The following is a 14605-nucleotide window of genomic DNA, read 5'->3' as shown; positions in this document are numbered from 1 at the left end:
ATCTTGTTGTGAAGTCAGTTTTAGCTCTATTTTCATGATTTTTTCACTGAAACATGCAGAATTATTCAATTTTTCTTATCTTAAATGATAAACAAAATGATACTTAAACTATTGAGAATAAATTATCAAATATTGTCCAGACAAAATTTTCTAACCTCAAATTACTATGATTTCTTAACAAATTGAAGTCTTAAAATTTTTGCTTTGCACTTGACCTGTGATTTCACGGCAATGCACAAAGATAACATTATTTTGAAATAATGTGATGAAACTACAACAAATTCTGCATTTTATGGTGTTTTAGACATTAAAAAGAAACAAAAAATGACACTGCAATAATATTTCAGAAAAATGTGTTTTTCAATGAAATATATAGTGGAAAAATAAAATTATGACTCACTTATGGCCAAGTACTGTATGTAAATGTTGATAATAACATTAAATATTCTTTGATAACTAGTGTTAGTGTGTTGTTGTTTTTTCCAATACGAGAATTCAGGGGGAAAATGAGTTTTGGTTGAAAACCAGGGCTAAATTGTGTAGACAATAAAAAAAAACTACAGTTTCCGTTGCGGAAAGCTATTTTTTAGTATACCCTATGTATATCAAAATTTGTAAACGCATACTGAAACCTTGCGTATACCTGAAATTGTTTATTAATCAAAATATAAACAATTTTATTTGCAAGTTTCTATTGCGGAAACCATTGGTACACCATATGTATTTCAACCGTATACGCATACTGAAACCTTGCGTATACCTCAAGTTTCAAAAAAAAAACTTTTTTTAAACCTATTCAGTACACTTTTTGTATCATATGTATTTCAACTTTTTAGTATACGCATTTTTAATGAAACCTTGCGTATACTTCAAGTTTCAGCAAGTTTCAGTTGCGGAAACTATTTGGATTCGTGGACACCTCTGGTTTCTGCACTGCGGAAACTTGATGAAACTTGAAGTTTCCGCACTGAAACTTTGCAGAAACTATTAGTAAGCTTAAGTTTCCGCAGAGTTTTTATGGTTAGAGTTTCAGCCATGCGGAAACTTTTTGTATTATTTCATCCAGTGAAACTTTCAAGTTATTTGGTAAAAATAACTTGATCACTGCACTTACAAGATTTTCCTATCGAAGATTATATACTAAAAATAAAAACAACGGATTACAGATCTTCGAGGAGATTATCAGACAATTTTTAAAAAAATTAGACCACAGGGGCCGGTAACATACTGTTTTTGATTTTAGGTAATCACTATATATATACATGTATATACAAAAAATGAAAGGGAAACAACGTCAGCCCGAATTTACTCAGGGTCGATCACGGAAATATTTCGTATTTCATAGAAAAAAGAATGTAACCTATTAAATTATAACTAGAAATCATACTACAGAAACCTCGTTACTTTTTATAGCGTTTAAGTTGGGTAATACTAACTCGATATCCCGTTGTGCGAGTCGATGTACTTTAAGTCGTCCACTAAAACGAGGCAAAATTCGCACATTTTCTCCAGTTTTGAAGTCTTCCGGAGATGGAAAACACAAAGTAAAGATCCAGCGTTCACGAAAATCATCTTTTTCTTTTGTTAATTGCAATTAAAAGGTAAGACATCTCCGATCTGAATAAATACGGTAGCTTTTTTTCGTTCACAGAGAGGCTCGAGCCCAGAACAGACGACATCTTGGAAAAACCCACGACTGGTAAAAGGCGGAGCGTGATTTGTCAGATCTGTTCTAGAAAAGCACAATTGACCAATCACATCTCGCGTTAAATATCGGGTGCAATGTTTAGCGAATTTAGTGGACGACTTAAACTACATCACTTGCTTGACAGGATATCGGATCTGCAAAACACGACTTACACGATTCTTAAATGACTGCGATGGTATTTTTATTAAAGAGTGATTATTACTGAATGATCCCAGACGTTATTTCACTAACTGCAAGGTATTTTATTGAAAACACGAGTCATTTCCGAGATCGACCGTGTGTAATTTCGAGCTGACGTTGTTTCCCTTTCTCTTTTTGTATATATATAGTGATTACGAAAAATCAAATAAAGAATGTTACAGGCCCCTGTGACAAAAACATGTATTGCTACATCGATTCATTGTTAATTTGAACAATGTGACTTAAGACATTATTGTCACGACAATGCATAAAAAAGATAATAATAATGTTTAGAGGCTGAAAATGTATATCTTTAATTTATAACATTTTTTTAAGATACCAGTTTTAAGTTTTTATAATTCATTTTATATGAATTTTAAACAAGAATGACCAAAAAGTTAGGGTATTTTTTCATTTCATGTCGACAGAAGGCAATGGACCTGCAATAGAAATGACCAGAGGTTACACAGGGGCCTTCAACGTAAAGGAGAAAGCTGACAGAGAAAATCTTTCCCTCCAGAAGGATTTATATGCTAATATCGCAGTGCCTCATTGGAACATCACCTTCTTAAAGAAAATTGTAATCTCAGAAAAGCCCAGTTTGACTGAAAGGGTTGAAGTTTTCTACGCCCTTAAAGCAATATGAGCTGCATTTTTGAAAAAATTCATTTCATTCATTTGCTGTTAAAATGTATTATTATGATTAATTTGTGTATAATTTATACTCTTGTGTTCAATAAAACCAAAAGGAAATTTTAAATTGTTTCAGAAAAAATATTTTTGTACAGTCGAATGTATAGCACTATATAAGAAATCAATATTGTACAGGACGACAATAATGTAAATTTGCTTAAAATAAAGCTCAAAAAATTTCTTCCATCGCATATATGAACGACAGAAATTTATAAATGATCTATTTTTCTATCTTAGAAATAGTTAATTACAAATTTGCAATAAAATTTTCACAAGTCAAACTTGCAGCTCATTGCTTTAATAAGAAGGCAGTAGTGACATGTCCTCAGAGACAGTTTACAGAGTACTGAAAGATCTACCAAATGTTTATCATTTGAAATTTGGAAGGGGATTGAAGATAAAGACCCACCCCCAAAAAAAAAGAAAAAACAAAACAATCAAAAACATTTCAAGGAAGACTGGAGGTTATTTTTACATGAAAAATATAAAGTAGGATAAACCAGAAGTCTCTGTCTAGACTGTAGCTCTACTGGTTTGTACTTATAACAGAGGATGAGAAAAGAAGCCATTGCCATCAGACCAAAACTGTAGGAGTAGCGTATTAAGGGAATTTCACAGACATTTCTATTTTTAGTAACAATGGCAACACTGTTCATCAAAATCAAAAACTGATGCACTATTTTATATATTTTAGAGTAGTCTACAAGTGTGCCAAGTTATATTGAAATCAGATCAAAACTGTAGGAGGAGTAGCATTTTAAAGGAATTTCACAGAAAATTCTATTTTAAGTAACCATGGCAACACCATTCACCGAAATCAAAATCCGATGCATTATTTTATGTATCTCTGTGCAGTTTACTTGTGTGCCAAGTTATATTAGAATCAGACCAAACCTGTAGGAGGAGTAGCGTTTTGAAAAATTGATTACAGTCAGACGGACAGACAGACAGACGGACGGACACCTTGCTGTCGCGTAAGCTCTTCTGGTCTCTGACCAGTAGAGCTAAAACAGAAAGAAGATCTAGAAAAAGTTTCTGAAGAAATGATGTCACTTGTGCAAGATGGATATAGAGGGTTTTCTAAAGATCTTGACTAAAATCCACAGCAGATTGTAAGCTTCTTTTCAAACGTATACAAAAAGGACATAAGGAAATGTGAATTTCAGGAAGCCCTGCTGACATCAAATGAGAAATATGAAGGAACAAGTTTTAGCACAAAATTTTCTTGCATCAGTGCATATGTTTTAGATAGAGAATATATATATTCTAAATTGATTCTAAACTGATTTCTTGTATATTCAAAAATTGTCACTGTTTAACTGGAGCTTACATTCCAGTGTCATTTATTTTTTCTCTATAAAAGCAGTATTATGAAAAGAAGCTGTTTCTTCCCTGTTTATATCCCCACTCTGCAGGAGAGTTGGTATGCTGATTTATTAAACACACTGACATTGGCTCACAAATTTATTGTTTTATACTGGCAGGCTACACACAATATGCAAGTATGATTAGAATATGAATACATTTTAACAAAACGGAGAACAAGATTAATTGTGAAACACTGCTTCCCCCATACATGGCAGCTTATGCCACGACTCCCACGAAGCACCCAAAGAAAGATCGTCACAAAGGAAATATCAAATATGAAAATCTACTTCAACTTCAAACGTTGTGATCAAGATTAAATTTTTTTTAAGTGGGCCAATGTTTTAGATCAAGGTCAAGAAATTTAAAATATTTATATCAAATTGGTGAAAACTGCGATTGGATATGACTTAAAAAATCAATTTGGGCAAATTGCCAATTTTCATGCAATAATTTCTAGAAAGCTACACATTTACCCATTGATTTTTTATTCTTATAAAACCTTAGAATATAATAGTTTGTTTGATGATACATGGTACACAAATATATCTGTTGTCAAAATGGTGAAAAATCCCATTGAATATGAATAAAATTCAATTTTTGCAAACTGCCAATTTTCATGCAATATCTAGTAAGCTACACATTTACCCATTAATTTTTTTTTAAATTCTTATTAAACCTAAGAATATATACCGGTAGTTGATTAAATGAAACATGGTTACAAATATATCTGTTTTAACCAGAAGTCTGTCGAGACTGTGGCTCTACTGGTTTGTACTTATAACAAAGGATAAGAAAGGAAGCCATTGCCATCAGACCAAAACTGTAGATGGAGTAGCGTTTTAAAGGAATTTCACAGACATTTCTATTTTTCGTAACAATGGCAACACTGGTCATCAAAATCAAAAACTGATGCACAATTCTATGTATCTAGTGTAGTCTACTTGTGTGCCAAGTTATATTGAAATCAGACCAAAATTGTAGGAGGAGGCGTTTTAAAGGAATTTCACAGACATTTTTTTTTAGTAACAATGGCAACACTGTTCAATGAAATCAAAATCCGATGCACTATTCTATGTATCTTAGTGTAGTCTACTTGTGTGCCAAGTAATATTGAAATCAACCAAAACTGTAGAAGGAGTAAAATTTTAAAGGAATTTCACAGAAAATTTTTAGTAACCATGGCAATAATGTTCATTGAAATCAAAAACCGATGCACTATTCCATGTATCTTAGTGTAGTCTACTTGCATGCCAAGTAATATTTAAATCAGACCAAAACTGTAGGAGTAGCGTTTTGAGGAATTTCACAGAAAATTCTATTTTTACTAACTATGGCAACACCGTTCATCGAAATCATAATCTGATGCACTATTTAATGTATCTTAGTGTAGTCTACTTGTGTGCCAAGTTATATTGAAATCAGACAAAAATTGTAGAAAGAGTAGCGCTTTAAAGGAATTTCACAGAAAAATCTATTTTTAGTTACCATGGCAACACCGTTCATCGAAATCAAAACCCGATGCACTATTCCATGTATCTTAGTGTAGTCTATTTGTGTGCCAAGTTATATTGAAATCAGACCAAAATTGTAGAAGGAGTAGCGTTTTAAAGGAATATCACAGAAAATTCTATTTTTAGTAACCATGGCAACACCGTTCATCGAAATCAAAAACCGATGCTTTACTTTATGTATCTTAGTGTAGTCTACTTGTGTGCCAAGTTATATTAAAATCAGACCAAAACTGTAGGAGGAATAGCGTTTTGAAAAATTTTTTACAGACAGACGGACAGACAGACAGATGGACGGACGACGGACACCTTACTATCGAATAAGCTCTACTAGTCTCTGACCAGTAGAGCTAAAAATGGGGAAAATTTTCATTAAATGTGACAAAAAATCCAAATTTTTGCAATTTGCCAGTTTGTTGGCACTTTTAATACTGCGATGAAAAATCGCTTAAATATTTTGAATAGAATTTATTTCTTAGATTTAAGAAGAATAAGTAGATAACGAACAGTTTTCAATATCAAAGTCCAAAAAACAATACAAAATAGGAGCAGAGCAAACACGGGCCTCCAAAACATCAGCGGTGGGACCAGGGGCCATGGAGGAGTTAGCATCCCCTGCTGACCCGTCACACCCGCCCTGTGCTCCTTGTCATGATCGGGAAATAACGGAAAATTTCGTCGTCAATTCGATGTGTGAATAATGGACTAACAATTAGTATGAAAAGCGTCAATCAGCATTTGACTCTCTCAATGATAAATTGTATTGTATCGACCATAGAACTTACGAAAATGATTACGTTAGACGAGACTGCTGATATTCTTGTTTCATCAACTTGCTGGACAATAATATACCTCGTTTTAAAATCGTTCATACGTAGAGCATGCTCTTGCGTATCGAATCAACTGAGATATATTACACTCCGTATGTAGGTGATGAAGGTATATTGCTGCATAAGTAAGGAAAGTTGACGATAGAAAAGTTAAAGTCATCAGGTTTATCATATAGCTTGGCTGTTAGATTACCATTAACGTCTATCCAAGTATGAAACAGATGTGTCAGACTCTGTGGTATCTTTTATCTCAAGCTCTCGTGGATGTATCGTATCGAAGAAGGAATAGAAATTACCATCGTTAATTGACAATACGTAGTCGATATATCTAAATGTCGAGTTCAAGACCACAGCAAGTGTTTTTTTTCTTTTCACGCATAAGATTTTGCACAAATTCTGCTTCATATGAATACATAAATAGGTCTGCTAACAACGGAGCGCAATTGGTACCTATTGGTACCAATATAATGAATATGATTTTCATGTTACACTAATTCACTGAATCTGCAATAATTTAATTTAAAACAGAGCAAATTTTGCTTAATAAAAGGTCTCTAAATATAGCATCCTTGTTACACTGCAACCAAATCGAAAAGTTAGACTTACCGGTAAGCATCATATTTATTAAAGATATGCCAGTTGTAGTAAATGGTGTGAAATTCAGCTAAATCAGAGACATGTTACGTCCACGACCCTATTTAAAATTTTAATCTTTTTAGCAAATTTATATTAAATTTACTATATAAACGCTTTTTTCCAACCTTGACAAACCAAGTCCGTTATCCAGGTCCCATTTTTATGGCACACGATCATTCCGGATCCTCGCTGTTCGAAAGAATCCAAGCATTTAATGTGCATTCGTTTTCTTATTCCTATTCCTTCCCAGTCCTGCACATTCCACGTGGTGTTTTTTATTATATCGACAGGGATCCCACAATCTGATAAACAAACAAATTACCTTAGAAAAAGTGTAATTGATTGATTGTATATTGTTTAACACTTTCGAGAATTTTTTTTCACTCATATGGAGACGCTTCCACTTGTCGGTGGAGAGCTATAATTTTCAACCCATAATTGGCACTTAGGGCCAATTAGCAGTAAGGGATTTTTATCGTATAAGTAAAAACGATTTGAATACAGTCTCATCAGATAGACCGGTCTCCATGTCCCACAGTGTTTGTTGGTTAAAAGAAAAATGATATTTATAGGCCGTTAATGAGAATATCCCGAGCGAGAAATATTTGGACAGTTAAAAATTCAGCTTCGCCAACAAAGCTTTTTGTCTGTCAGCGTGCTTTAAATCTCTACAATAATAATAAACAAATTGTCATCAATTGACGCTGCAAAGCTGTATTAAATTTACAGCTCTTCACTGTCAAGTGATTGCGTTTCCATATGAGTGAAAAATTCTCGAGAGGAACGTTAAACAATATACAATCAATCAATCTTTTCTTGTAATATCACAGGAACCCCATGATTGCGTGACTGTCAAAACTTTTAAAGTATTACACGTTAGAGCGCTGCGGCAAAAGTGCATAATGACTTTAATTTACACGTTATTACTTAAACAAAGTTGTCATGTTGTAATTTTTTTATTTACTGCCACCCGTTGAATAATTTCACAACGGTCTTGTAAACGGCCCAGAGCATTTTAGTCTACTTTTTGCAATAATATAAATGACGTATTTACCGTACATAATTTCAACATATATAAGACAAGAGTAAAGTTGATATTGCAAACCACTACTTTATATAACATGTAGTCTCTTCAAAATGAATGCTCCACTCGTTTCATGTGATAATTCGTAATGATGTCATATCGTGGTAGTTCAGAGAAGTAACTGTATTGGTTGTTTTACAATAATTTTCGGAAAGACTTGACCAACCTACCTTTAGAGCAAAAGATGCAAGGAAAAATTATCATGCCAACAATATGTGCAATAAAAAGGCAAAAGTGTATTAAAAAATTAAATCTTTTCTGACTCTCTTGTGTAAAGGACCATAAATGACTCAGTTATATGTTTTAAAAATATATTTTTTTCAATGCTAATATTGATATTTTCTAACTTCTTGCTTGTCTGCAAATGCAATTCTTGTTTTTCTTGTGATTCTAGTTTGGAAGAGACTTAGCAACGGCTTCATATTAAAGTGATCAAGAATTTTGGTTTTCTTTTTTTGGGGTTGCACCTCCATGGATTTCATTAATTTGGAACATACATCTTCATCATAACTCTGTACTTAGTTGAAGATTTTCAAAGAATTAACAATATTCACTATATTATCAATTCAACAGCCCAAATACGACCCGCCCCCTTCCCCCGTCCGAAAAATCTTACGTTTTCCAGGCTTTTTTTATGATTTTGATATTTTACATGCCAGTTTTCCTGGCATGTAAAATATCAAAATCATAAAATAAGCCAGGAAAACGTAAGATTTTTCGGACTACCCCCCCCCCCCCCCCCCCGGGACCACGAAGTAATAAAAATTTGAAAGTAGCATCCTTATTCATCATAAATGCACTTCGTTCATCCGCTGAATACTAAGAATTTAATTAGACAGGATTAAACCTAACTTGACTTAGATATCCATCTGACTTTATTTGTATAACTAAATTCCATTTCAATATGATCAACCTCTCAAAAGAAAATGAACGGAAACTGCAAATAATTAGAATTTTTCTAAGTCCAAGGGGCATAACTCTGTAAATTATGGTGCCATCGTACCCAAGACAGAACTTGACTTAAATATTCATCTGACTAATCTGTATACTAAATTCCATTTCAATGTGTGCAACCTCTCCAAAGAAAATAAACGGAAACTGCAAATAGTGGGAATTTTTCTAAATTCAAGGACCGTTCACGGAAGCTCAGTCGGTAGAGCGCTAGCTCCGTGATCGGGAGGTCGTGAGTTCGTATCTCGGCCGCGACCGACCTAGTCGTTAAAATGGGTAGCAACTGTTCCTTCGCCATGCGCTCGGCACTTTGAAGTGAAAGTTGCGGGTCCTTCGGATGAGACCTTAAAAACCGAGGCCCCGTGTCATCGGCAGGCGCTGGCACGATAAAGATCCCTCACTGCTCAATGGCCCTGAGTGCCGAGTAAAGGTCAAAATTTGAAGCCCTTCACCGGCATACGGTGACGTCTCCATATGAGTGAAAAATTCTCGAGAGGGACGTTAAACAATATACAATCAATCAATCTAAATTCAAGGGGCATAACTCTGTCAAGAATGGTGCGATCGTACCCAAAATAGAACTTGACCAAGATATTCATCTGATATACCTGTATACCAAATTTTATTCCAGTATGTGCAACGGTTGTGAAGAAAATGGAACGGAAACTAAATTGACCGCCAGACCGACCGACAGACAGCAGCAAAACAATATGCCGGTAATAATATGCCCTCCCTTCTTCGCAGGGGGGCTTTAAGTGCAAATTTCGGCGCGCTTTGGGGGAAAATATCTCAACTTTCAATCATTGGTCAATCAACTCCCTTTCACGTTATAATTCAAGACACATTCTGTATCTATTTTGTATTTATCTACAACCTTTTCCTTTATCACTCTTTAAGTGATTGACTCGCTTGATTAGAATTAGTTGTTGGATTGCTGAAAATTCACTTCAAAAGATCTTACTTAGTATCGCCGGAAAATACGGCTATAAGGGGTTTGGAGGTGGATAAAATATGCATTTTTATTTATCAATTACATTTCTTTTATTTTACTTTCAACTTTTAGTTAATAAGATTTTTTTCTAATCTCACCTGACAAAACGCACTCAAATTGGCCAAACGCTTTTGGGATGCATTTTTCATTAATATTACAGGGTGGTCCTGCACATGATTCCGCGAGAACCTGAAAAGAACGTACAAAAAGTAGATAATTCATGTTCAAAAGATGAAGAATTAATGAAGTTTTGAACCCAAGTATTTTTTTTTTCAAAAAAATAAAGATAGTCAAGTTGTTCAACAGATAAAAATTATGAAATTACCATCCTAAAAATTAATGATAAAATGGACATAGTTCTCGTTTAATAGATGAAAAGTAATGGAATTTTGCAAATGTTGGAGACTAACTTAAGGTTTCGTCAAAGGTCAACATGTCTAAAAAATTATTTTTACAATAGCTTCAAAACTATGTGTGGCAAAAAGTCAAAACGTTTACTGTTTATAAATATATCATTGATTAATAGATAGAAAATATCACTTGATAACAAATATTTTTAAAAAGATATTTTTTGAGAAAAATTGTATCAGAGAATGTGCATATTTAAAGAAAAATGCACCTGCTTAATTCGATCCTTTTTGTGAAAACCATCATTGCAGAAATAATATATGTTTATCATTGAAGGGCAAGTTGGACATGAATGGTCTCTGAAAGGCTGTTATTGAAAGGATGACATGTATAAAGACAAGACCCCTTGAAAATCTGCCATTTGCAATGTACTTTCACTTTCAAGTCTTAACATTTGGACAAAATAAACAGGGAAAACAACTTTCCAGAGGCTATCCAAGTCCAACTTGCCCTTCATTGATAAACATATTTTGTTTCTGCAATGATGGTTTTCACTAAGAGCACAGGATTAATTAGGTGTATTTTTTAAAAATATATGCATTTTTAAGAAGAGTTTTTCTCAATTAGTATTTTTTCCAAGTATATTTTTTATCAAGTGATACTTTCAATCTGTTAATCAATGAAAAATTTATAAACTGTAAAAGTTTTAAATTTATACCTCACATACTTTTAGGGCTATTGTAAAAACAAATTTTTGGACATGTTGACCTTTGACGAAACCTTAATGACTTTAAGTGCCATCTGCTAGTTTTAGTCATAAGAGCAATTCAATGAAAATCATGAGTATTTAAAAGTACACAGTTTCTATGGTTTTTCAGTGGTTAGAGCGTTTGCTCCAAGGGCCTCAAAGTAAGGCGTTGATTCTTCCGTCGCGGGTTCTATTCCCACTTTGGGAAGTGGAGACTGGTCCTTCGGATGAGAACATATAAATCCGAGGCCCCGTTTTGCATAAGGTGCTGGTAGGAAATAGATCCTTCCCTGCTTAATTACTCTGATCATGAGTGTCGAGTATAGAACAAAATCTGTAGCTCTCAAACGGCAAGTGGATGCATCTCCATAGGAGTGTAAAATGCTCAAGAGGAACATTTGAAAACAACCAATCTTCGATAAAACAAATGGTAATGACAAGGAAAAAGGGGTCTTCTTTATAACACAAATGCCATTAGCTATTGACATGGGAGCAATTAAATGAAGGTAATGGGCAAAATGCAGATTGAACTTCGGTTTTAAATATTTGGATATGATAAAGTCAATTACATCCTCCGCTCCTGATTGTATACCATTTGATTTCTTGTCAACATTTGTCGCCCGCGTGGTGCAGTGGTTAGAGTGTCTGCTGTAGAGTCGCGATGTATGGAGTAAATCCTTACGTCGCGGGTTCGATTCCCACTGTGGGTCGTGGAGACCAGTCCTTCGGATGAGACCATATAAACCGAGGTCCCGTGTCGCAGTAGGTGCTGGCACGAAAAAGATCCCTCTCTGCTCAATGGCTTTGAGTGCCGAGTATAGGACTAAACCTGCAGCTCTCCACCGGCAAGTGGTGGCGTCTCCATATGAGTGAAAAATTTCCTTAAACAATATACTATCAGTCTAATCAACATTTAGTATTTTTTATAACTTGAAATTTTAGTACACTCTTTGTTGAGGTATGCCATATTTAGGGATTAATTTTGATATGAATCTGATGTAAATTTTATATTTTTCTGTGCAAAAAATTAGTCCATAATTGAACTTGTGTATATTAACATGATAGTGTTTAAGGGACTCCGACCCTCAACCAGGAAGTACAACTCTTTAAATTTATAATTTAATTCAAAAAGTCTTTAATTGAAGCTTGGAAATTAAATATTTTTATGCAACAATTTTCATCATATGCCTCTCAATGTGCTTCAAGGTTCTGTAAAAGCTCCATAAATCACTTCCAATTTCATATCATGTTAATAAACATTGGTACCTAAAAATGCCTTTTCGGGAGAAAAATTTCTACTTTTAATTAGACCTTTCTGAGAAGTTCAAAGAACCTAGAAGCACATTGAGAGGCATATAATGAAAATTCAATTTTCAACCGAAGTCTTTTATAATGAAATAGTCCAACATGAGTAACGAAAGTGATGATTTCATGAGATTCTTCAGACAGCGCTAACTGATGAAAACCCCATTTCAGGTCTAGCTTGCTGAAAATACAAATCCCATTTAGCTCATGCAAAATCTCAACAATGGTAGGTATAGGATGTCTCTCTCTAATGATGGCTTCATTAGCTTGTCTCATGTCCACGCATAGACGAATATCTCCTGACAGCTTTGGTGTTACAACGAAAGGGCTGACCCACGATGATGGACCCTCGACCGACTCAATGATATCCGTACACTGCAACTCTTTTAAGTTTGCGCTCGAGCTTCTCCCTAATAGTGGATGGAATCCTCCTGATCATGGTTCTTACTTATGATCATTACAGAAGTGTATTAATGTTCAATGCTTAACTTATACAACTTAAATGATTATAATTAAAACAATGTGGAATTCTACATAAGAAATACAACTGAGATTCCTGGAAAAAAATTATCTACTGTTAAGTGTAAATCTCAATATTGAAATCCAACCCTCCCCCTCTAGATAGAGAATACAAATATATTTACCTCATCCCAGTACTGGATGTCGGTGTATAACCATCCTGAGGCTTGTCTGTAAAACGCTGGTAGAGTTATGTTTGTACTGAAGTTTATTTCACAAAAGTTTGCGCCTTTGTAATAATTGACAGATCTACACCTTTTAGTTCTCAGACACTCTTCAACACAGTCCAGTACGCTATAGTTCACGTAAGATTCTATCATTCTATAAAGAAATCGGTAGCCATATTGTATGGACGAATATCCAGCTTTCAAGTCTCCCTGGCAACATAAAATAATATTAAAGATTATAAAAATAGTTTTAAGATATTTGAAGATTTTCATGATTCCTGCAAGGTTAGGCGAACGTTCTTGTTTATAAACCTCTCGGTGAATATAAAACATAGGCCTCTAAATTTTCTTTTCTTAGAGTGCAGTGTTTAACGATTTTTCCATTTCATGTATGCCAAGCATTTAATCAATATTCGCAGTAAAACATATTCATAAATTACAAATCAATACATTAAATTTCAGGCGACAATTTTTCAGCCGTTATTTTTCGTATTTTCGTCTTTTGCATATAAATATGTACCAAACATTTAATAACTAAATAAGGAAGTATATGTTTTATATGCCTTCCGGGGAGGGAAAAATTCTTATTTCAAAAATGATGTTGATGAATTATTCACTGATATTATATACTGTTTAATTTTTGACCCCTATATAGCGCCATTTTGAATAGAGAAATCGAAAAACAAAAACCGATGTGCACAACTTCAATCCTTCTATTATCTAAAATCAATAGAATTTCTGCTCCAACGTTAGCCGTCTCTGAGCCTTTGTCTGGAAACGAAAGCCTATAAATTTTCGTTTAAAGGGAAGTAACTCAAAACCGGAAGTGACTTTTTGAAATTTTAGTCAGCATTCTGATAGAGTTTATAAACATCTATAACCTCTGAAAATTTGAGCGAAATCCGTTTAGAAATGAGTGAGATATGAGGCCTCAAAGTTGCGGTCTAGGAAGTAGAAGAAAAAAAGAATAATAATCTTGACCATCAGAATCAGTAGAAGGTCTTCCGTTGGAAACGGAAGACCTTAATTAGGTCTATATTGCGTTTAAGGCATACAAATACGATATTAGCTTCCTTGGTCAAATCTCCATGTAAAAACTCCATAAGGAATCGTTGCATCATACGTTACGGAATAATTGCATCATAGTAACGCTATGGCAGTGTGATTGATTGATTGTATATTGTTTAACGTCCCTCGAGAGAACTTTTCACTCATATGGAGACGTCACCGTATGCCGGTGAAGGGCTTCACATTTTGACCTTTACTCGGCACTCCGGGCCATTGAGCAGTGAGGGATCTTTATAGTGCCAACGCCTGCCGCTGACACGAGGCCTCGGTTTTTAAGGTCTCATCCGAAGGACCCGCAACTTTCACTTCAAAGTGCCGAGCGCATGGCGAAGGAACAGTTGCTACCAATTTTAACGACCAGGTCAGTCGCGGCCGAGATACGAACTCAAGACCTCTCGATCACGGAGCGAGCGCTCGCTATGGCAGTGTGAAAAAGAAACATTGAAATAGCAAGTACCTTGTTCCGTTCCGTTAAATACCAAAATCCACACAGGTATTGGT

General features: G+C 34.6%; 1 protein-coding gene across 1 annotated transcript in view; it reads right to left on the bottom strand.

The window, feature by feature from the left end:
• Positions 1–13218, bottom strand: part of LOC134265756 (uncharacterized) — a 33225-nt gene extending 20007 nt beyond the window's left edge. Inside the window, exons 1-3 of the mRNA XM_062747971.1 lie at positions 12995–13218; positions 10048–10138; positions 7049–7225 (exon numbers count right to left, since the gene is read on the bottom strand). Of these exons, the coding sequence (XP_062603955.1) occupies positions 7049–7225; positions 10048–10138; positions 12995–13189 (463 nt within the window). The 5' untranslated portion in view covers positions 13190–13218. The remainder of the gene's footprint in view (positions 1–7048; positions 7226–10047; positions 10139–12994) is intronic.
• Between the last annotated feature and the right edge of the window lie 1387 nt (positions 13219–14605).

The sequence above is a fragment of the Saccostrea cucullata genome, unplaced genomic scaffold (assembly GCF_032062105.1).
Source record: "Saccostrea cucullata isolate Sc308-1 unplaced genomic scaffold, CSIRO_AGI_Scuc_v1 ctg1074, whole genome shotgun sequence".
Taxonomy (NCBI): Eukaryota; Metazoa; Mollusca; class Bivalvia; order Ostreida; family Ostreidae; genus Saccostrea; species Saccostrea cuccullata.
The sequence above is the reverse complement of the archived record's forward strand: the minus strand, read 5'-3'. Positions and strand labels throughout refer to the sequence as shown.